This window comes from Nomascus leucogenys, chromosome 2, assembly GCF_006542625.1.
Source record: "Nomascus leucogenys isolate Asia chromosome 2, Asia_NLE_v1, whole genome shotgun sequence".
Taxonomy (NCBI): Eukaryota; Metazoa; Chordata; class Mammalia; order Primates; family Hylobatidae; genus Nomascus; species Nomascus leucogenys.
Genome location: NC_044382.1, coordinates 64,778,560 through 64,799,817, shown reverse-complemented (window position 1 = coordinate 64,799,817; position 21,258 = coordinate 64,778,560). Strand labels below are relative to the sequence as shown.

Here is a 21,258-nt window from a genome sequence, read left to right as displayed (position 1 = left end):
GGAGGCCCAGTTCTATTTTAGGGTAATGAGCATCCAACCCCATCCTCATCAGAGCCTCATCGGCCAATGGTCTGGGTGCCTCCTCCCAGCATAAAAACCTTGCACTCAGTAGGTACTCACCAAAGACTTTTGATCTTTTGATTTGGACAGATACACACACACACACACACACACACACGCATATATAAACATACATACACACACTATACACATACACACATACATATCCACACACACATACACACATGCACACACATAAACATACACACATATACACACATGCATACACATACACATATCTACACATACACACAAACACACATGTGCATATATACACACATATCTACATACACACATATATACACAGGTGTACACATACACATACACACACATCCACGCACACATATATACACATACATACACACATATATACAACACACACATATACATATATATACACATACATATATCTACACATATACACATATATCCACACACACACACACACACCTGTACACACACACACATACACATACACATAGGCCTGCTTGGTGAACACTGTAGGGAACACATTATTATAAAGATAATGATCAATTATTAGACATCTACTGCATGCATTGCAGGCACTGTAAACACCAACAATTCCTTGCCACAGCCCTGAGAGAGGGTTGCTACAATTATTGGACAAATAAAGGGAGTGAGGCTCTATGAGGTTGTCACCTGGGGTCGCACGATCTGGAAGCCATATTCAGTACCCAAACATGGCTGCAGATGAAGGGCTCAGAATCAAGGAGGACTTCCTGGAGGCAAGGAGTTTTGAGCTGCCTTTCAAAGTAGGGTAGAGTTGCGGATGGGTCAAAGGGAGGGCATTTGGAGAACATCCCTAAACTAGGGAGAACCGAGAACCAGTGAGCTGAGGGTGGTGGAGGGGCAGAGGGATGTTGGCTGCAGGGATGCCACAAAGGGGCACCAGACAGCAGAGTGGGGAGCTGGGCAGATAGAGAACCCAGCAGTGGGAGAGGTAGCAGCAGCTGCAGAGGAAAGAATCAACAATTCGGGTTCCAGCACTGTGCTTACTTGCTGCGTGTCCTTGGTCAAATTCCTTAACTTCTCTGGGCTCACTTTTCCCATCATATTCATAGCCTAGTCACCCCTGAATTTACTGGGAGGACTGAGTACAACAACCTGTGTGAAAATGGCTGGCATAGTTCCTGGCTCAAAGTGAGCCCAGGGGATTGCTGGTTGTCCTCCCCAGCATTGGCTGTCATTAAACAGGGAAATTGAATTGGATCATCTCTGGGAGTTGTGCAGATCTGACATGCTGGTCTTCGGTTAGCAGCCCCTAACTGCCCAAGGACCCCACTTCTGGCTACGCCCCGACCTGGGCCTCTCCTTTCTCCGACCATTTGTGGTCTTCCATTCTACAGGAAGGCAGGCCTGGAAAGCCTACCAGTAACAAATGTGTGGCTACCATGTTCCCTCTCCTCTGGAAAAGTATTGTCCCCAACCCCACCCCACCTGAGGGACAGTGCCTTAACCCAAAAGAACAAGTGTCCATGAGGAACCCATGGTGCTATGGGGGATTTTCACAGGACGGACTGCCTAGGAGGCCCAGACTTTGAGACAAAGAGTGAGCAGGAGATTTATCAGGGAGTGCTCTCGGGGTCACCACCCTCAGAAGGGGAAGGAAGAAAGTGGAATGGGGCAGGTAAGAAGGTGGGCTGCTGTGCAGTCTCCACAGAGGCCTCATCCCACCTCACAGGGAAGCTCTAGAACTGAACGGCACTTCAGAAGTGTTCTAAATTGGGCTGGGAGCGGTGGCTCACACCTGTAATCTCAGCATTTTGAGAGACCAACGCGGGCGGATCGCTTGAGGTCAGGAGTTTGAGACTCCCCCCGGCCAACATGGTGAAACCCAGTCTCTACTAAAAATACAAAAATTAGCCAGGCATGGTAGCAAACACCTGTAATCCCAGCTACTCAGGAGCCTGAGACAGGAGAATCACTTATACCTGGGAGGCAGAGGTTGTAGTGAGCTGAGATCACCACTGCACTCCAGCCTGGGTGACAGCGTGAGACTCTGTCTTAAAAAAAAAAAAAAAAAGAAAAAAGAAAAAAAAGAAGTGTTCCAAATTGGGAAAAGGAGGGAGTGGAGCCTTTGTAACTGGGCACCAACCAGCCTTGTATGCCTTGCTCCAGGAAAAGACGTGACCTTCAGGGAGGCTGGTCTCTTCTGCCAGGGCAGCCTCATACTAGCAGCTGGGCATAGGTCCTCCAATCAGAGGCAGATCTGGGTGGGTAGAATCCTCTCTGCAGCCTCCCCCAGTAGAGGAGCCCAAGCTGGTCTGAGCACATTCGCGTACAGCACAGGGAGCTCACTGCTTGGTTTCCAACTAGCTCCCCATAACCTGGGCTTCCCGGGGTTGCTCAAACAGCAGCAGGAATGTGGCCCCTTCCTCACTGATGTCCTGGTGCTCCATGGGGGCCAGATCTCTACTCTGATCTCTTCCACCCCATGGTGCCAAAAGGGGAAAACCCAACCCCTAGGAGCACAGGAAATGGCAAGGTCTCTGCCTGGCTTAGTGACCCGCAGACAGACAGACTCACACCAGGACCTATGGCAATTCACTAGCCTTATCCGCTTAAGACTCCTTCCCTGGGGGATGAGTCCTGCTGGGGAGAAGCTTAGTGGTGGCCTTTCCAAGGTAACACTTCTATTGCCCAGGAGCTTTTAGGTACAAATAATAGAAACGTTACTGAAATTGGACTAAGTATAAAAAGGGCTCACTAGACTGAAAAATCCAAGACTAGATTGGTTTCAGGTATAGCTGTATCCAGGATCTCAAACAGCATCACAAGGCCATGTTTTCTGCTCCCCTGCTCCTCTCTGAGGAGCCCCTTGCCCCAGACAGACACGTTCAACAGTCTCCTATGCCCATTCCTGAAGTTAGCATCATGTCCCTGAGGGATCAATTCTCCCACTGGCCTGGGGCACATGGCTGGTAGGGACACCTGCTTTCTCAAGGACAGCCTAGGGTGCTGTAAGTAGAAGAACAGAGAGTGAGGGTGAGCAGGCACAAGCAACAGCTGCCCCAGAGCCACATCCTAACCTGTCCTGACCATCCCAGCCAGAGGCCACACATTTGGACAAAACCGAAGTCAGAGGCTGTGGCTAAGAACACAGCAGGGAGAGATGGGGAAGTAGGCCGGGGCAGAGTCTTGGAGGACACAGTGACTCAGGGACTCAGAGACCCCAAGTGGGGGTGGTGGAGAGAAAATTGGGTGGGGTAAGCAATGAGCAAGGTGGGGGTGGCAAGGAAGGAGGCCAACTGTCCGCTTGTCCTTCCCAGCCCAGCCAGAATCTTTAAGCTGTCTTAAGGTCCTGGAGTCCACCCATGAGTCCAGGCTAGGCCAAAGAGGGTCTCACCAGTCCTCTGTCTTGCTAAGGTCCCTCAGGGAAGTGGACCTACCTTATGAACCCTTTAAATCCTCATTCTTTTTATTTGCTGTTGGGAAGTCCCACCTAGAGCCTACCCTAAATTTCTCCTGCTGTTGGTTACAAATAAACAATTCTACCTTCAGACTCCCAAGTCTAAAGTGGTCTATCATTACCTTACCTCCACATGGCAGAAAGGGAAGCTCTAGGATGGAACCTGTGCCTTTGTAAGACAAGAAAATCCCTAGAGTTTTGAGTCAGCCAAATGACTCCTGAGCAGCCCAGGGCAGAGCCCCCAGTGCTCTGTTTAGCCTTTCTTTCTACCCTGGGGACCACCCCACCATCCCCAACTCCAGTTACCGGGCCTGCCTTTCCATCTCCCCATATCTAGGGAAGTATCATTCATTTCTTCAAACATTTATTTATTCAACAGATGTTTATTGAGCACCCACCATGTGCAAAACCCTGTTCTGAGTACTGGAGATGCAGCTGACATTCAAGTGCAGGAGTCAATTTTAAAAAGTCAGAAATTAAAATAACAAGATTGTTTCAAGACAGCAGTAGCTGCCAGAAATGAAATAACACAGGAGTGACTGGTTTTAGGGGATGGTTAGTCAAGGAAGGCTTTGCTGAGGAGGTGGCACTGGAGCTGAGACCTTAAAGATGAGAAGCTTTGCAGTTCAAGGGAACATTGAATGCAAAATCCAGTGGGAACAGATGTGTCAGTTGGGTCCTCCAGGAATCAGAGTCTGAGATGAAGCTGTAAGTTTGGGGGACTATGAAAAGAAAAAGGGGGATAAGGCATATTTGAAAAGAGAGAATCTCAGACCTCCAGACAGCTCTGAAAAGTATCAACCCACCCAATGGGAAGCTCTGGAGAAAGGATAGGAGTCCCACATTTAAGCAGATACACCAGGCTCTAGCCCCCTGCCATGCTTAACCATTAGCTGGGGCTTGACTGAAAGGAGGAGGGCTTAGGCTTAAAGGCTGAGGCTGTCATTTCACTGCATTCTGCTGCTGACTGGCAAGTTCTTTCTTTTTCTTTTTCTTTTTTTTTTTTTTTTTTTTTTTTGAGACAGGATCTTGTTCTGTCTCCCAGGCTGGAGTTCAGTGGCGCAATCTTGGCTCACTGCAACCTCCACCTCCAGGGTTCAAGCAATCCTCTCACCTCAGCCTCCTGAATAGCTGGGACTACAGGCAGGCGCCACCACTCCTGGCTAATTTTTGTATTTTTAACGGAGATAGGGTTTCACTATGTTGGTCAGGCTGGTCTCGAACTCCTGACCTCAAACGATCCACCTGCCTCGGCCTCCCAAAGCGTTGGGATTACAGGCGTTAGCCACTGAGCCCGGCCTGCAAGTTCTTTCTTAAAAGAGGACCCCAGCAGCCACCTTTACGGCCCTCACCACAGGGTTGCTATCTTTCAGTAATAGAGAGATGGCTAGCGTGGCCCAGGCTGAAAGATCAAGGGAAAGAATGCGAAGATAGAAGCCAGAGCTGGGCCCTCCTCTTTGCCTCCCCAGGTGGCTCTGCACCTCCCACCCTCGGACTGCATTGCCCAGCTCCTGTGCTCCCTGGGCTGGACTGGGTTCTCCCAATGGGGAGCATGGCAAAAGATCAGAAGCAGAGAGGAGAATACAGTCAGTGTGTTTATTTCCGGATTCCTCCTGGGAGGTCGCCTGGGGCTGGCTGCTTCATTCATGGCCTCTGCTGTGTGCAATTTTCCCTCCTTTTGGGTTCCAGGAACTGCTCCCTCTGGTCAGCCCTCTGGGCCTGGTACTTCTGGCTCAGGTCCCTGCGTGCCACCCCTTGGCTTCCCTTATACCCTACCTCTGTGCTTCGGAATTAATCCGTCGTCAGTAAGCTCTCCTCGAATTATCCTTATCCGGGAGGGCCATCTGCTCCCTCCTGGGATCCCAATTGCTGCAGAGAGGTCATGGTAGGGTGTGGAGGGTTCTGCAGGCTGTGGCAAGGAGTTGTGGTTTTATTTTAAGAGTGAGTCAAAGTTGGCAAAGGGTTTTAAGAACAGTAACCAAGACTTCTGAGCCTCTGGAGCTTGGAATCCATGAGCCTGGGATTGAGGAGCCCAGAGAGAACATAAATCTTCTGGGATGCCTTGGCCCTGGGGAACGCCCTGCCTCTGCTCCTTAAGGGCTCTGTGTCCCAGCCCACTTTTGGGCCCTTGAATACTTCTCAGATGTACCTGGGACCTGTGACAAAACAAAGGAGGGCAGGGACCTCAGGCAGAGGGTCTCTGTAGCCGTCATGCTCTTTCTGGCCTTTCCTTCTACCCTGGGGACCACCCCACCAGCCCTAACTCTGTTTACTGAGCCTGCCCTTCCATCTGCCCATATGTATGGAAGAATCATTCATTTCTTCAACCATTTATTTGTTCAACAGATATTTATTGAGTACCTACTGTGTGCAAAACCCTGTTCTAAGTACTGGAAACACAACTGACATTCTAGTTCAGAAGTCAATAAAGAAGTCAGAAATTAAAGTAACAAGATTGTTTCAAGACAGCAGTAGCTTCCAGAAATGAAATAACACAGAGGTGACTCATTTTAGGGGATGATTAGTCAAGCTAGGCTTCACTGAGGAGGCAGCACTGGAGCTGAGACCTTAAAGATGAGAAGCTTTGCAGTTTCTTATCTCTAAGATGGGAGGTTTCTCAGCTAAGAGGTTTCTCAGCTAAAGTCTTTCACTGTTTCATTCAAGACCTTCAGGTTACAAGTGACAGAAACTCAACACAGGCAGCTTTAAGCAAAAAAACAAAACAAAACTCAAAGTTGAGAGGAGGACATTTATTGGCTCACAAACTAAAAAGTGAAGGATACTTCTGGCTACAGGCAGGGCTGGGTCCAGGGTTTCCACTGATTTTTTGGCTCTGTTCCCATTGGTGAAGCTTCAACCTCCGGAAGCCTCTATCTAACCTTAAAGGTGGCTCCACCCTTAGGTCAGACCAACTCCATTTACAGGTGAAAGTGTAGGTGCATCCCAAATATAGGCATGACTCCTAGAGGTTGCAAGTTCAGTTCCAGGCAGCCACCACGAAGCAAATATTGCAACAAAGCAAGTCACACACAGTTTTTGGTTTCCCAATACATGTAAAAGTTATGGGCAAGGCATAGTGGCTCATACTTGTAATCCCAGCAATTTGGAAAGCTGAGGGGGGAGCATTGCTTAAGCCCAGGAATTTGAGACCAGCCTGGGCAACATAATGAGACTCTGTCTCCACAAAAAAATCAAAAAAATTAGCTGGGCATTGTAGTGCATACCTGTGGTCCCAGCTACTCAGAAGGCAGATGTGGGAGTATCACTTGAGCCCAGGAGATAGAAGCTGCAGTGAGCCATGATTGTATCACTGCACTCCAGCCTGGGTGACACAGTAAGACCCTGATTTAAAAAAAAAAGTTATGTTTACATTATATTGTAGTCTATTAAGTGTGTAATAGCATTATGTTTAAAAAAAGGTACATAGTCTAATTTAAAAACACTTGATTGCTAAAAAAAAAAAAAAAAAAAATGAGAACAATCATCTGAGCCTTCAGTGAGTCACAGTCTTTTTACTGGCAAAGAGTGTTGCCTCATTGTTGATGGCTGCTGACTGATCAGGGTGGTGGTTGCTGAAGGCTGGGGTGGCTGTGGCAATTGCCTAAAATAAGACAACAATAAAGTTTGCTGCATTGATTGACCCTTCTTTTCACAAAAGATTTCTCTGCAGCATGCAATGCTGCTTGATAGCATTTATCTACACTAGAACTTCTTTTAAAATTTGAGTAAATCCTCCCGAACCCTGCCACCACTCCTTTATCAACTAAGTTTATGGAATATTCTAAATCCTTTGTTGTCATTTCAACAATGTTCACAGCATCTTCACCAAGAGTAGGTTTTTGTCTCAAGAAACCACTTTCTTTGCTCATCCATAAGCAGCTCCTTATCCATTCAAGTTTGATCATGAGATTACAGCAATTCAGTCACATCTTTAGGCTCCACTTCTAATGCTAATTCTCTTGTTCTTTCTGTCACATCTGCAGTTACTTCCTCCACTGAAGTCTTGAACCCCTGAAAGTCATCCATGAGAGTTGCAATTGACTTCTTCCAAACTCCTGCTAATGTTGATATTTTGACCTCCTCCCACGAAATCATGAATGTTTTTAAGGGCATCTGAAATGATGAATCCTTTTCAGAAGATTTTCAATTTACTTTGCCCAGATCCATCAGAGGAATCACTATGTATGACAGCTATAGCCTCATGAAATACGTTTCTTAAATAATAAGACTTTAAAGTCAGAATTACTCTTTGATCCATGGGCTGCAAAACCGATGTTGTGTTAGCAGGCATGAAAACATTAATCTCATACATCTCAACCAGAGCTCTTGGGTGGCCAGGTGCCTTCTCAATAAGCAGTAGTAGTTTGAAAGAAATTTTCGTAAAGGCCCAATATTTTTGAATTAGCAGGCAAGCATTGGCTTCAACTTAAAGCCACTAGCTGCATTAACCCCTGACAAGAGAGTCAGCCTGTCCTTTGAAGCAGGCATTGACTTCTCATCTCTAGATATAAAAGTCCTAGATGGGATCTTCTTTCAATAGAAGGCTGTTTCATGGGATCTTCTTTCAATAGAAGGCTGTTTCATCTACATTGAAAATCTGTTGTTTAGTGTAGTGACCTTCATCAGTGGTCCTAGCTAGACCTTCTGGATAACTTGCCGCAGCTTCTCCATCAGCACTTACTGCTTACCTTGCACTTTTATGGAGATGGCTTCTTTTCTTAAACCTCATGAACCAACCTCTGCTAGCTTTAAACTTTTCTTCTGCAGCTTCCTCACCTCTCTCAGCCTTCATAGAATTGAAGAGAGTTAGAGCCTTGCTCTGGACTAAGCTTTATCTTAAGGGAATGTTATGGTTGTTTTGTTCTTCTATCCAGACCACTCAAACTTTGTCAGTATCAACAATAAGGCTGTTTCACTTTCTTATAATTCGTGTGTTGACTGTGGGGGGATAGCACTTTGAATTTTCCTTAAGAGCTTTCCTTTGCATTCACAACTTGGCTAGCTGGTGCAAAAGGCCTAGTTTTTGGTCTCTCTGGGCTGTTGACATGCCTTTCTCACTAAGCTTAAACATTTCTAGCTTTTGATGTAAAATGAGAAACGTGCAACCATCCCTTTCACCTGAACACTTAGCGGCCATTGTAGAGTTATTAACTGGCCTCATTTTGATATTGTTGATTGCAGGGTCTAAGGAGGCCCACAGAAAGGGAGAGAAATGAGGAATGGCCAGTCAGTTGGTAAAGCAGTCAGAACACACACATTTACAAGGGTGATTTAATTCACCCTTGTATGTGGACACAGTTTGTTTTCACTCGCGTCCATCTGAAGAGACCACCAAACAGGCTTTCTCTGAGCAACAAGGCTGTTTATTTCACCTGGGTGCAGGCGGGTTGAGTCCAAAAAGAGAGTCAGTGAAGGGAGATAGAGGTGGGGCCGTTTTATCGGATTTGGGTAGGTAAAGGAAAATTACAGTCAAAGGGGAGTTGTTCTCTGGGGGCAGGGGTGGGGGTCACAAGGTGCTCAGCAGGGGAGCTTTTGAGCCAGGATGAGCCAGGAGAAGGAATTTCACAAGGTAATGTCATCGGTTAAGGCAGGGACCGGCCATTTTCACTTCTTTTGTGGTGGAATGTCATCAGTTAAGGCAGGAACAGGCCATCTGGATGTATACGTGCAGGTCACAGGGGATATGGTATCTTAGCTTGGGCTCGGAGGCCTGACATTTGTGACACTTCAAAACAATTAAATAGTAAGATCAGAGATCACTGATCACAGATCACTATAACAGATATAATAATAATGAAAAATTTTGAAACATGGCAAGAATTACCAAAATGTGACACGGAGACAGGAAGTGAGCACATGCTATTGGAAAAATGACATCGATAAACTCGCTTGACGCAGGGTAGCCACAAACCTTCAATTTGCAAAATTGCTATCTCTGCACAGCATAGTAGGGCAAAGTGTGAATAAAATGAGGTAACCTGTACCTCCAGCTAAAGTCCCAGAATTAACTTTCCTTGGCTCCAATGGATTCACAAGCCGGTATCTGAATCATCACCTCGCCAAGATGCCTGGATCTGCCTTTTAGCCCAGCTTGGGTCACATCGCCACTGTGGAGCCAGGAGGTGGGTCACATCTGCTGAACTCAGAGCTAGAGTTGGGGAGAAGGGGCTTCCCAGTGGGAAACTAAGGGGCAGCTACTAAAAGTAGGAGGACAGGGTCTTGGGAAGGCTTAGAAGGCTTACATGGCAGATGGCCACTACCTCCCTCAATGCTCTGTCCCCTGCTTAGTGTCCCGCATTGTAATTTCTGCTCTTCATCAATAAAACACTACCTTAATGCCACTGTACCCCAGCACCAAAAACAGTGTTCATCAAAAACTTCCCGAATAAATGACGGAATTCATGTCGTATCTCGATGTCTTCTAATCACAGCTTGCATAGTTTTCTGGGGCTGCTGTAAAAAAGCACTACACTACAGACTGGGTGGCTTAAGACAGAAATTTGTTCTTTCAGAGCTCTGGAGACTAGAAGTCCAAAACCAACATGTCAGCAGGGCCATGCTCCCTCTGAAGCCTCTGGGGGAAGAATTCCTTCTTGTCTCTTCTAGCTTCTGGGTTGTAGGCAACCCCTTGTCTTGCAGGCATTGCTCCAATTTCTGCCTCCATGGTCACATGGAGTTCTTCTTGCTGTGTGTCTCTGTGTCCACATTTTTGTCTTCTTATCATGACAACAGGCTTTGGATTAGAGCCCACTCATCTTAACTTGATTGTATCTGCAAAGACTCTATTTCTATGTGAGGGCACAGTCACAGGCATTAGGACTTGAACATATCTTTTTGGGAACAAAATTATATCCACTAAACAGCATTTTTGCATCTATATTAAGAATGACTAAAAGATGCTGCAGTAACAAACATATACCAAAAGCTCCATTGTTCGTTGCGTAAGAGTTTGTTTTTCACTTACGAAGTCTGTAGTGGGTCTGGTTGCTTTCATTTTATGACTTTGCCAGATCAACAGAGGGCTCCCAGGGTTACCATGGCAGGGGAAGAGAGATATACAGGAGTGCACAGGGGCCCTGGAGCATATTGCATGTGCTCACCAACAAGCCCATTATCATCAGATACTGCCTGTTCTCTCCTCGTCCCCTGGGCCATTCTAGGCCCCAAGTGAGGGTTCTTGGATCTCACACAAGAAGGAATTTGAGGCGAGTCCATAAAGTGAAAGGGAGTTTATTAAGAAAGTAAGGGAATAAAAGAATGGCTATTTCAGCGGCAGATCAGCCCCAAGAGCTGCTGGTTGCCCATTTTTATGGCCATTTCTTGATTATACGCTAAACAAGGGGCAAATTATTCATGCTTCTGCCTTTTAGGCCATATAGGATAACTTCCTGACGTTGCCATGGCATATGTAAACTGTCGTGGCGCTGGTGGGAGTGTGGCAGTAAGGCTGACCAGAGGTTTTTCTCATCATCATCTTGGTTTTGGTGGGTCTTGGCCAGCTTGTTTACTGCCACCTGTTTTATCAGCAGGGTCTTTGTGACCTGTATCTTGTGCCAGCCTCCTATCTCATTTCATGATTAGGAATGCCTTAACTTACTGGCAGTGCAGGCCTGCAGGTCTTAGCCTAACCCCTATTCAAGATGGAGGTGCTCTGGTTCCAGTGCCTCTGACATAGTCACTGCTGGGCCCAGAAGCCTCTCTCTCACTGAGTGCTGCTTCTGCAGCCACTGCCATCTCTGAATGGGCACCAAGCCCCACACTGGAAAACTGGCCCTTGGTAGGCCAAAACCACAGAGGCCGTGAAGAGGTACAGTCAAAGCTGCCCTCTGCCAGAGGAGCCCCAAAGCATGTTATGCAGACTCCAGAGATTTTCTGAAAAGGTTAAAACTCAAATTGGGCAAGTGTAAATGAGGAACACCTAGTGAGGGGAGTCACATACAAGGCAATACAATAGAGAGTGGTGAGGACTGTGGCAAACCAAAGTATGTGCCTCATCTAAAGGGAGCAGCCACTACTCAGCTTCAGCAAATTATTGCCATATGGAAACTGGCATCTAGTACTGCCAGATCTTTGGGAAATTTTTTAAAAAAGAAAACCAGAAAGTCAGATTTTTACATGAAGTTTCCCAAATTTCAAAATGCTGTTCAGGCTGGATTCAGCCCACAGGCCATGGGTTTGCAGCCCCTGCTTTAGTGAGACAACTTTTTCCATTTTCACTCTCAGCTCTCCAACTTGGCTCTCTGGCTATCCACAGGACGTGGACATGAGCCCAGTGGGGCTGGGCCAGGAGGCAATCCCCCTTCCCAACTGACCTCAGTCTCGCCCTCTCCAAAACAGCCAAGGTTTCTCACTGGGTCAGGCTGAAGGGCCTGGCTCCCTCCTGCGGGGCAAGATCCCTCCCAAGAGGCTCCTTTAAAACTGACTCTGGAAAGTCAGCAGCACACACCCACCAGACAAGCCTGAACTTGTCTGAAGCCCACTGAGACCCAAGCCGCAGAGATTTTTCCAGCCGTAATGATCAAGACATAATCATGACCTCCAATGCCCCCCACAAGCATGTTGCTCCTGATTCTTTCAGCCCCTGACCTTACTTCTCAAACTGTTCCCTGCTGACCCCCAGTCCTATCTGCCCCATTCCTAGGCTGGTTCTTACTGACCCCTCCAGCTGCATCCCCTCACCCTGTGCCCCACCTTTTTCAGATAGAAAAAACTTCCTTCTCCAGTGCCTCTTGCTGTTTTCCATCTCTGGGCCATTGTCAATGTTCCCTAAAACATTTCCCATATTCCCCACCCAGCACTCCACCTCTTTAGCTCTTCAGGTCTCAGCTCAGAAGTCACTTCTTCCAGGAAGCCTTCCTTGATTGTCTTTACTAGTTTAGGGGCTGAAGTCAGGCGTTCCCAACAGCCTGCTGGAGTTTCCCATCACAGCTTATCTCTCAACTGTCTTTCTTGAGAGAGGGAGAAGACATTCCTCAGAGACGGTTGTCACGGGGAGAACTTCAAAATTGGGATTGAACCTGAGAGGCCGCATGGATTCTTGGCTTGGCGCAGGAAAGGATTCAAGAGTGAGTGGGGAATTCGTGGAACTGAGGGCTCCTCCCCTTTTTAGACCATATAGGGTAAACCTCCCCACATTGCCATGGCATTTATAAACTGCCATGGCACTTGTGGGTGCTTCCTTTAACATGCTAATGCATTATAATTAGCGTAAAATGAGCAGTGAGGATGACCAGAGGTCGCTTTCTTTGCCATCTTGGTTTTGACTGGCTTCTTCACTGCATACTGTTTTATCAGTGGGGTCTTTGTGACCTCTATCTTATTAAACCAGTCTTGCCCAATTTCTATGTCATCCTGTGACTGAGAATGTGGACCCTCCTGGGAGTGCAGCCCAGCGGGTCTCAGCCTCATTTTACCCAGCCCCCTGTTCAAGATGGAGTCGCTCTTGTTCTAACGTTTCTAACGCGGGGCCCGTGACTGCTCTATTTCCCAAGGTGTATCTAGCATCTCGCACTATGCGAGGCCAAGTTAAGGCTTACACATTTGCAGAAGGAAAGAGGTAAGGAAGGAACCTGAGACCTTCCACTGTCTCTGTTTCCATCTCTCTCTTTCCATCTCTGTTCATCCCATTCCTCTCTGTCCCTATCTCTAAATATCGGAAATTTCTGTCTCTGACCATCTATCAATGTGGCTGATCATCTGTTTCTGACCATTCTTTCCCGTTCCTGACCCCAGGGAGTGCAGGGTGTCCTGGCCCAGCCGGCGTCCCTCCAAGTAGTACCGCTCTCTAACCTCAGGACGTCAAGGGCCTAGAGCGACAGCGCCAGATGTTTCCCAGCAGGGGGTTCTGAGGCTGTGGGCCCAGATCGCGAGAGAGGGAAGTGGGGTGACGAGGTCGTGCACTGAGGGTGGACGCAGAGGCCAGGAGTAGCAGGCGGCCGGGGAAAAGAGGTGGAGAAAGGAAAAAAGAGGAGAAAAGTGGAGGAGGGCGAGTAGGGGGTGGGGCAGAGAGGGGCGGGCCCGAGTGCGCCCCCCGCCCCCAGCCCCGCTCTGCCAGCTCCCTCCCAGCCCAGCCGGCTACATCTGGCGGCTGCCCTCCCTTGTTTCCGCTGCATCCAGACTTCCTCAGGCGGTGGCTGGAGGCCGCGCATCTGGGGCTTTAAACATACAAAGGGATTGCCAGGACCTGCGGCGGCGGCGGCGGCGGCGGCGGGGGCTGGGGAGCGGGGGCCGGACCATGAGCCGCTGAGCCAGGCAAAGCCCAGGCCACCGAGCCAGCGGACCCTCGGAGCGCAGCTTTGCGCCGCAGAGCAGGCTCCAACCAGGCGGCGACGCGGCCACACGCACCGAGCCAGCGACCCCCGGGCGACGCGCGGGGCCCGGGAGCGCTACGATGGAGGCGCTAATGGCCCGGGGCGCGCTCACTGGTGCCCTGAGGGCGCTCTGCCTCCTGGGCTGCCTGCTGAGCCAAGCCGCCGCCGCGCCGTCGCCCATCATCAAGTTCCCCGGCGATGTAGCCCCCAAAACGGACAAAGAGTTGGCAGTGGTGAGTTGCTGCGTTGGCCTCAAGGAACCACGTTTAGACAAACTTCGGAGGCAAAGGATGGGGTGTCTCTCCCCCTGCCCTCGGCGGTGGGCACACAGCGTGGGGGAGGGTCTTCGGTAAACAACTTGGGGGGTCTTTGGCAAGCTATTGGAGTGATTTCTTGCAAACGGTGGGGGATCTTTTGTAAGCAAAGAAAACCTTTGTTAAACAATTTGGCAACCTTCAGCATACAGCAGTGGGGCGAAAAACAAGCCAGAGATTGGGAGAGGGATGACCTGGCAAACTACTGGAAAGGGACTCTTATGTAAATAGCGGGGACCTCCTCTAGTATCTGGGACATTTGGCAAGGAGGGGGCGGTCTTTGTAAACAACTTTTGGACACATCTGGGCAGTTGCTAAGGGCTCTCGCCAAGCGTCTAGGTAGGCCTTTGGCAAACAGCTAAAGGGGTCGTTTTTGCTAATGTAGGACTTTGGGAACGGGGCTCTGGCACACAATTTGGGTAAACTCAATGTGTGCATAAGGATGGGAGGGAGCTTGGCCAAAGCCGGGCTTAGCAAACTTCTAGGAACCTTCGGCACAGATCCGGAGAAGGACCTTTAAATAAACAGCTCGAGGGGGCCATTTGGGAAGTGATTGTGGCAGGAGGGAAGCAGAGAGCGCATCTTTTTTCTCCTGGCTTAATGGACAAATTAGTCAAGGGCTGGGCTTCGGAAAGTTTCCTCGAACTTCTCCAAAGGGTCGGAGAAAAGAAGGAGAGAGCTGGCCCGGCAGGAGGGAGGAGGAGTGGGGCAGGCGCTGGAGGGCCTGGCGCGTGGGGCGGGGGCGGACTGCGCTCTGCTCGGGTCGGAGAGCGGCCAGAGAGCCCTCTTTCCTGGCTGGGCTCCCAAACCGCTGTTCAGATGTTGTCTTGTGAGCGTGCGCGCGCCTGGCTGGAGGGGCACTGAGCCTGGCCGCAGTGTTGCGTAAGTAGGGCCTGAGGAGAGAGGCAGGCCAGGGACCCATCAAGATGTCCTTTCCAGTCCAGGGGATATCTGCTCCCTTGTTGCCTCAGCCACCCTGCCCTCCAGCCTCCCCCTCAACCTGTCCGGGAGAAGACGCCCATGCCCTCTGGTCACCCTAGGAACTCCTTCAGGAGGTGACACCTACCCTCTCCCAACTCTCACCCTTTCCAAGCAGCTAGGTCTCAGCCCCCTCTGGATAGATGGGTTGGGAAACCTCCATACGTTTTTAGAGGGCTACTTTTTTCAAGGGTCTGGAGCTGGCCGGCATAAAGATGCGGCTGTTGGGTGGGGGTGAGAGTGGAGCTTTGGGACAATGACAAAGCTACTTGGGTTCCTACACCTTTTCCAGCCAATGGGTCGCAGGATGAACCCCTAAAGTGGGGTTCAGCCTGGGGGCCACATGGGTTCTTGGCTTGCACAGGAAGGAATTCAAGAGCAAGCCAACAGAGTAAAGTGAAAACAAATTTATTAAGAAGGTAAAGGAATAGAAGGGTGATTATTCCATAGGCAGAGCAGGGAATGGGCTGCTTGACTGAGTACACATATGGTTATTTCTTGATTATATGCTACACAAGTGGTGGATTATTTAAGAGTTTTCCAGAAAAAGGGTGGGGAGTTCCTGGAACGGAGGGTTCCTCTCCCTCTTAGACCATATAGGGTAACTTCTCCATGTTGCTATGGCATTTATAAACTGTCACAGTGCTGGTGGGAGTGTCTAATGTATTTAACACGCTAATACATTATAATTAGCATATAATGAGCAGTGAGGACGACTAGAGGTCACTCTCATTGCCGTCTTGGTTTGGGTGGGCTTTCTCCAGCTTCTTTACTGCATCCTGTTTTATCATAGGGGTCTTTGTGACCTGACCTGTATATTGTGAAATCAGTCCCACCAACCTCCTGTCTCATTCTGTGACTAAGAATGCCTGCCCTCCTGGGAATGCAGCACAGCAGGTCTCAGCCTCATCTTACCCAGCCCCTACTCAAGATAGAGGTGCCTGGTTTGAACACCTCTGACAAATGGAAGTCTGGGTTGTCCAGAGGCAATGCAGTGGGGGCTTAAGAAGATAGCTCTGGACTTAGATGCTTGGCTTCAAATCAAAGAGTGCATGAACCAACCAGCTGGCCTAGTGATGATCTTGGGCAAGTGACTTCTCAGTTTCTTCATCTGCAAACTGGGAAATTTCCTATCTCAGGGTTAAAAGAGAGGTACTCTTAGGCGCTTACCTAGCACATGGTAAGTACTCAATAAGCAGTAGCCATTATTCTATTCTATTATTATTATTGTTATGTCCTCCATTTCCCCTTTCCTAACTACATGCAACAAGGCTAGGACCATTGTCAGAAGATCTCCTGGCTCCTTTCACCATTCTAACACAGTACTTGTCACATACTTCATTTTGTTTTATTTGTGATCTATCAGCCTCCCTGCTAGGATTTGAACCTTAGAGACAGAGTTGTCTATCTTGTTCACCAATTTTTCCTCAGCAGTAGCACTGCTTGGTACATGGTAGGTATTAAAAAGTATTTGTTGAATAAATAAATGAGTCGGTTGCTCCCTGAACCTCTGCAGGGACCTGCTCAGTTTTGGCCTCAGTTTGGGCAGGGCCAGTTGTATGGCTCCCGAAGGACAGGACTACTTTCTTTTTGCAAATGGCTGCTTCAGGATTTGAACCCAGGTCTGTCTGCTGCCAGAGCCCATGCACATAGTCCTTGAATCTCTTTAGAAGAAAAAAGGAGGAAAAAAGTCCCCAAGTCACCAGCTGCAAGGTAGATAAATGAGTGGATAGAGGTAAAGGAGAGATGCTGGAGTATCACGTTTCCATATCACAGCCTCTGGAGCCAGATTGCTTTGTCCCAAATCCACATCTACCATTTGTGAACTGTGTGATCGTAAGCAAGTTTCTTAACCTCTCTGTGCTTCAGTTTCCTCCTCTGTATAATAGAGTTAGTATATCTACATTATAGAGTTTTGAGCATTAAATGAGTTAACATATTCTGACTTTAGTGCCTGGACATATAGTCAGCACCCAGCACCAACTAGTGGTAGCCATGCTCTCTATAGCTGTATGTCCTGCTGCTCAACTAATGGGTGACAGTGCTGGTTTGGGAACCCAGTACTCCACTCAGAGCTCTGGGACCCCTGGCTTATATCTTGTCTGGACTATGGCACTGGGTTGGGGGGCTGATTGCTACAGTCTGCTTTGGTCAATACTGTGCCATCCTAATGTGGCTGCTTGCCTTGGGGTTGTGCATTTCTTTCAGCAATACCTGAACACCTTTTATGGCTGCCCCAAGGAAAGCTGCAACCTGTTTGTGCTGAAGGACACACTAAAGAAGATGCAGAAGTTCTTTGGACTGCCTCAGACAGGTGATCTTGACCAGAATACCATCGAGACCATGCGGAAGCCACGCTGCGGCAACCCAGATGTGGCCAACTACAACTTCTTCCCTCGCAAGCCCAAGTGGGACAAGAACCAGATCACATACAGGTGCCGGGGCAGGGCTTGGGGAGACAGGGCCATTGGGCTGAGGGACACGAGTCTCCTTGACCCATGCATTCGCTCCACTCAGGGGATCCATGAGGTGTCTTTTGTGAAGGCTTGGCATCTTAGGGAGTTTCAATACACAGTTCTTAGAAAATGAAGTCAGCCTTGAGTTTCATACTTGCTAGCCATGAGACATTGGGTTACTTTTCAGTGCTGTGAATGTTGGCTTTCCAATCTACAAAATGGGGCTTAAAAAATGCCCTTATGTGGTTGGTTGGGGAACTAAGCTAGATTGAACTAATACAAACGGCTTCTATGATTTTTGACACAGAGCAAGAGTGTAGTAATGATAGTCACTGTTACTGTTTTTAGATGAGGTCATTGGGATGGGCAGAAGGAACGTGATGATTGGTAGCTAATTGGGTTTAGCAGCCCAATTGGGTTATAATTGGTTGCTAATTGGGCCAAGAGCTGTGCTCTGTATGGGTGGTGCTGGGTTCAAATAGTGAGATCTTTACCCTATGCCCCATAATGCACTACTTATGGCCCTCCCCCACCAGCCAGAAGTGACAGATGGAACTCCTGAGCTGGGGCCTAAAAATGTTGGCTGGCCTGGGACTCCCTGGGTCTTCAAGGCATTCTGGGAAGGTTGTCCTTGGCAGTGAGCCCTGCCCAGCCTACACACACATACACGCAGGCACATGCTCACATATACATACGCATACCTGTGCACCCTTCCCATGCTTGTGCATATACTTGTGTGTTCACATACACACACACACTCAAACTTTTTCATATATCTGTGCACACACACATATTGCATATACACACACTTATGCACATGCGTACACACTGACATGCATTTCTACCACCTCCAGGATCGTTGGCTACACGCCTGATCTGGACCCAGAGACGGTGGATGATGCCTTTGCTCGTGCCTTCCAAGTCTGGAGTGATGTGACCCCACTGCGGTTTTCTCGAATCCATGATGGAGAGGCAGACATCATGATCAACTTTGGCCGCTGGGGTAGGCAGAAGATGGGGGCAGAAGAGGGGCCAGCAGGGATCAATGTTGAGACGAGGGGATGAGATGGACATTAGAGGGGTGTGGGGATCCTGAGGGTGGCTTAGATAGGACAGTAGATGGTGTGGGCCCTGGGGGTGGTTTAGATGGGGGCAGCACAACATGGAGTAGACACTGGAGAGCCACGTTGACATGGGGGCAGATGGTGTGCTGTGGTGTAACCTGGAGGCCGTCTAAACCCGAAGCAAGTGGTCTACTGTGCTGTCCAATATGGCAGCCATTAGGTAGAATATACATGGCTATTTACATTTAAATTAGTTAAAAATTTAAAATCAGTTTCCTGATCACACTGGGCACATTTCAAGTGCTCAAAAGACACAGGAGGCTAGTGACTATTGATTTTGGACAGCACAGACACAGAATATTCCTCTTATCACAGAAAGCTCTTTTGGATGATGCTGGTAGACACTGAGGAACTGTAGATATATGAGAGTGGTTTGGAAACAATGGAGCAGTGTAGACATGAGAGGAAGGGTCATAAAACCTGGGGCCAGGGGGCCATGTGAGTTTATGGTGTGAACACTGCCAGTAGCACAGACATAAAGGTAGGTGGTATAGACACTGAGTGGTAAGTGATGAAGGTAAAGAGCATGGAAACAATGTAGACAAGTGGGTGGGTGGTACAGGCCTTGGTGACAAGGTGGGCATGAGGATTCGTGTTGCGGATATTGGTGATAGTGTGACGTGAAGGCAGGATTGTGGTTAAGAGGGCAGTGTGGACAGGATGGAGGATGGCATAGACACTGGGGATGATGAAGATAGGGGTGAGGACACTAGTGTGACAATGTGGGTATGTGGTAGATATAGTGTCATGGTGGTAGAGTAGACAATGAAGGTAGAGGGTATGGATACTGGGAGTCATGTAAACCTGGGAGAGCAGTGTAGACGATAGGATGGTAACAACCAGGTCAGCAGATCTCTACTGAGCTCCTGTTCACAGTCCTGGATAACCCCACTGGGACAAGGGAAGGGGACAGATGCTGGGTGGGCTGACAGGCTCCACATGTAGATGGAGTGTGGAGGGGTTTCAGGGTCTAGGTGGCACAGCTAGAAGCTAAGACCCAGTGTGTGTTTCAGAGCATGGCGATGGATACCCCTTTGATGGTAAGGACGGACTCCTGGCTCATGCCTTCGCCCCAGGCACTGGTGTTGGGGGAGACTCCCACTTTGATGATGATGAGCTATGGACCTTGGGAGAAGGCCAAGGTGAGAAAGGGGCCCTCTGCATGCCCCAGACCTTCTCTCCTGTCCTCTCTCCACTCCATCTGCTTGGACCAGAGAGGTGGGAGGGGAGGAAAGTCACACATCTGGGTGAGTCAGAATCTTGGTCTCCAAAGAAGGCCTGGAGAAGTCCATCCTCCCCCTTCCATGTCACCCTTTAGTGGTCCGTGTGAAGTACGGGAACGCCGATGGGGAGTACTGCAAGTTCCCCTTCTTGTTCAATGGCAAGGAGTACAACAGCTGCACTGACACTGGCCGCAGCGATGGCTTCCTCTGGTGCTCCACCACCTACAACTTTGAGAAGGATGGCAAGTACGGCTTCTGTCCCCACGAAGGTAAGCATCCACTCTAGTCCTCAAGACTTTCCACCCCAAGCCTCCAGCTTCCCAGGGTCCCCACTGTGCTCTGCCCTCCACACTCTCCAGGACTGGCTGGCACTGCCAGTCAATGAGCATCCCTCCAACATCCTTCACTCAGATCCCCCCCATCCTGATCTGAGCCATTGCTGTTTCTCTCCCACCAGTACCATGATGAACTTAGTACCTTAATTAAATCAAGTCGATTTTTTTTAAGTTTCACCATTAGCAATCATTTAGGAAGTCACAGATTTGATTTGCTAATTATTTATTTCTCACATATATTGGAGTGAACTTAGAACTATTGCAATGCCCAGTGGTTCTCTCTAGAACCAGTCTTTACACTTCAGTCAAGATTGATACTTCAAGGGCATGAGGAAAGGCTTGCTGGTAGCTGGAAACCTAGCAGTGTGATAGGGATGCAGGACTCAGACCAGGGCTGGACTCAACCTGGTTTGTGGACTCCAGCTGAGGAATTTCAGCTATTGCTCCTGCCTTGGTCCTGATGCTGCCTCTGCTAATGCGTGTGTGTGTGTGTGTGTGTGTGTGTGTGTGTGTCTGGGCACGGGGGCTATACTATCTGCCTCTCTTGGGTGCTGTCTTTTTCTGCCTCCTGTCTAGCTTGTGTCTGCATCTCTGTGTCTTGATAAAGACTTTAGGCTTGACTCAGTATTTGTGTTTGTGTGCTTGTCAGTGCCTGAGACGCAACATTTCAGAGATTTTGAAGCCACATGGGGGAAATCTTTTAAAATGGGGTACAGATATTGACATATACACTCAATCCTTTTTAAAAATATCCTTGACACACTTAATAGTCATAAATCACAAAAAGACAGTGTATGTAACTTCATACTCTATGAAGTCATCATATTTGATAATTCTGCAGATTGAAAGCCCAGAAAACCTGGGGAAAATGGAAAAAAGTCTAAAAATTTTTGACACTATCTTCTTTCCCATCTCACAGAGACCCTTTAATCTACGTAGACTAAAGACCGTCTTTTTGTCTGTAATTTTATGTCTGTGAATCTCCCTAACCCCATTGTAACTGAAGACTAAGCACCAACCATCTTGAC

The 21,258-nt window shown here is 48.5% G+C and overlaps 1 protein-coding gene across 5 annotated transcripts in view; it reads left to right on the top strand.

The window, feature by feature from the left end:
• MMP2 (matrix metallopeptidase 2) overlaps window positions 1-21,258 on the top strand; it is a 115,966-nt gene that overhangs the window by 75,060 nt on the left and 19,648 nt on the right. The window contains exons 1-5 of one of the 5 annotated variants that reach the window (XM_003263057.4): window positions 13,584-14,033; window positions 17,301-17,527; window positions 18,403-18,551; window positions 19,686-19,814; window positions 19,991-20,164. In XM_003263057.4, the coding sequence (XP_003263105.2) occupies window positions 13,881-14,033; window positions 17,301-17,527; window positions 18,403-18,551; window positions 19,686-19,814; window positions 19,991-20,164 (832 nt within the window). In that variant the 5' untranslated portion in view covers window positions 13,584-13,880. Of the gene's footprint in view, window positions 1-13,583; window positions 14,034-14,395; window positions 14,454-14,931; window positions 14,997-15,957; window positions 16,273-17,300; window positions 17,528-18,402; window positions 18,552-19,685; window positions 19,815-19,990; window positions 20,165-21,258 lie in introns of those variants that run through there. The other 4 variants (XM_030796941.1, XM_030796933.1, XM_030796927.1 and 1 more) reach the window with 4 other exon arrangements.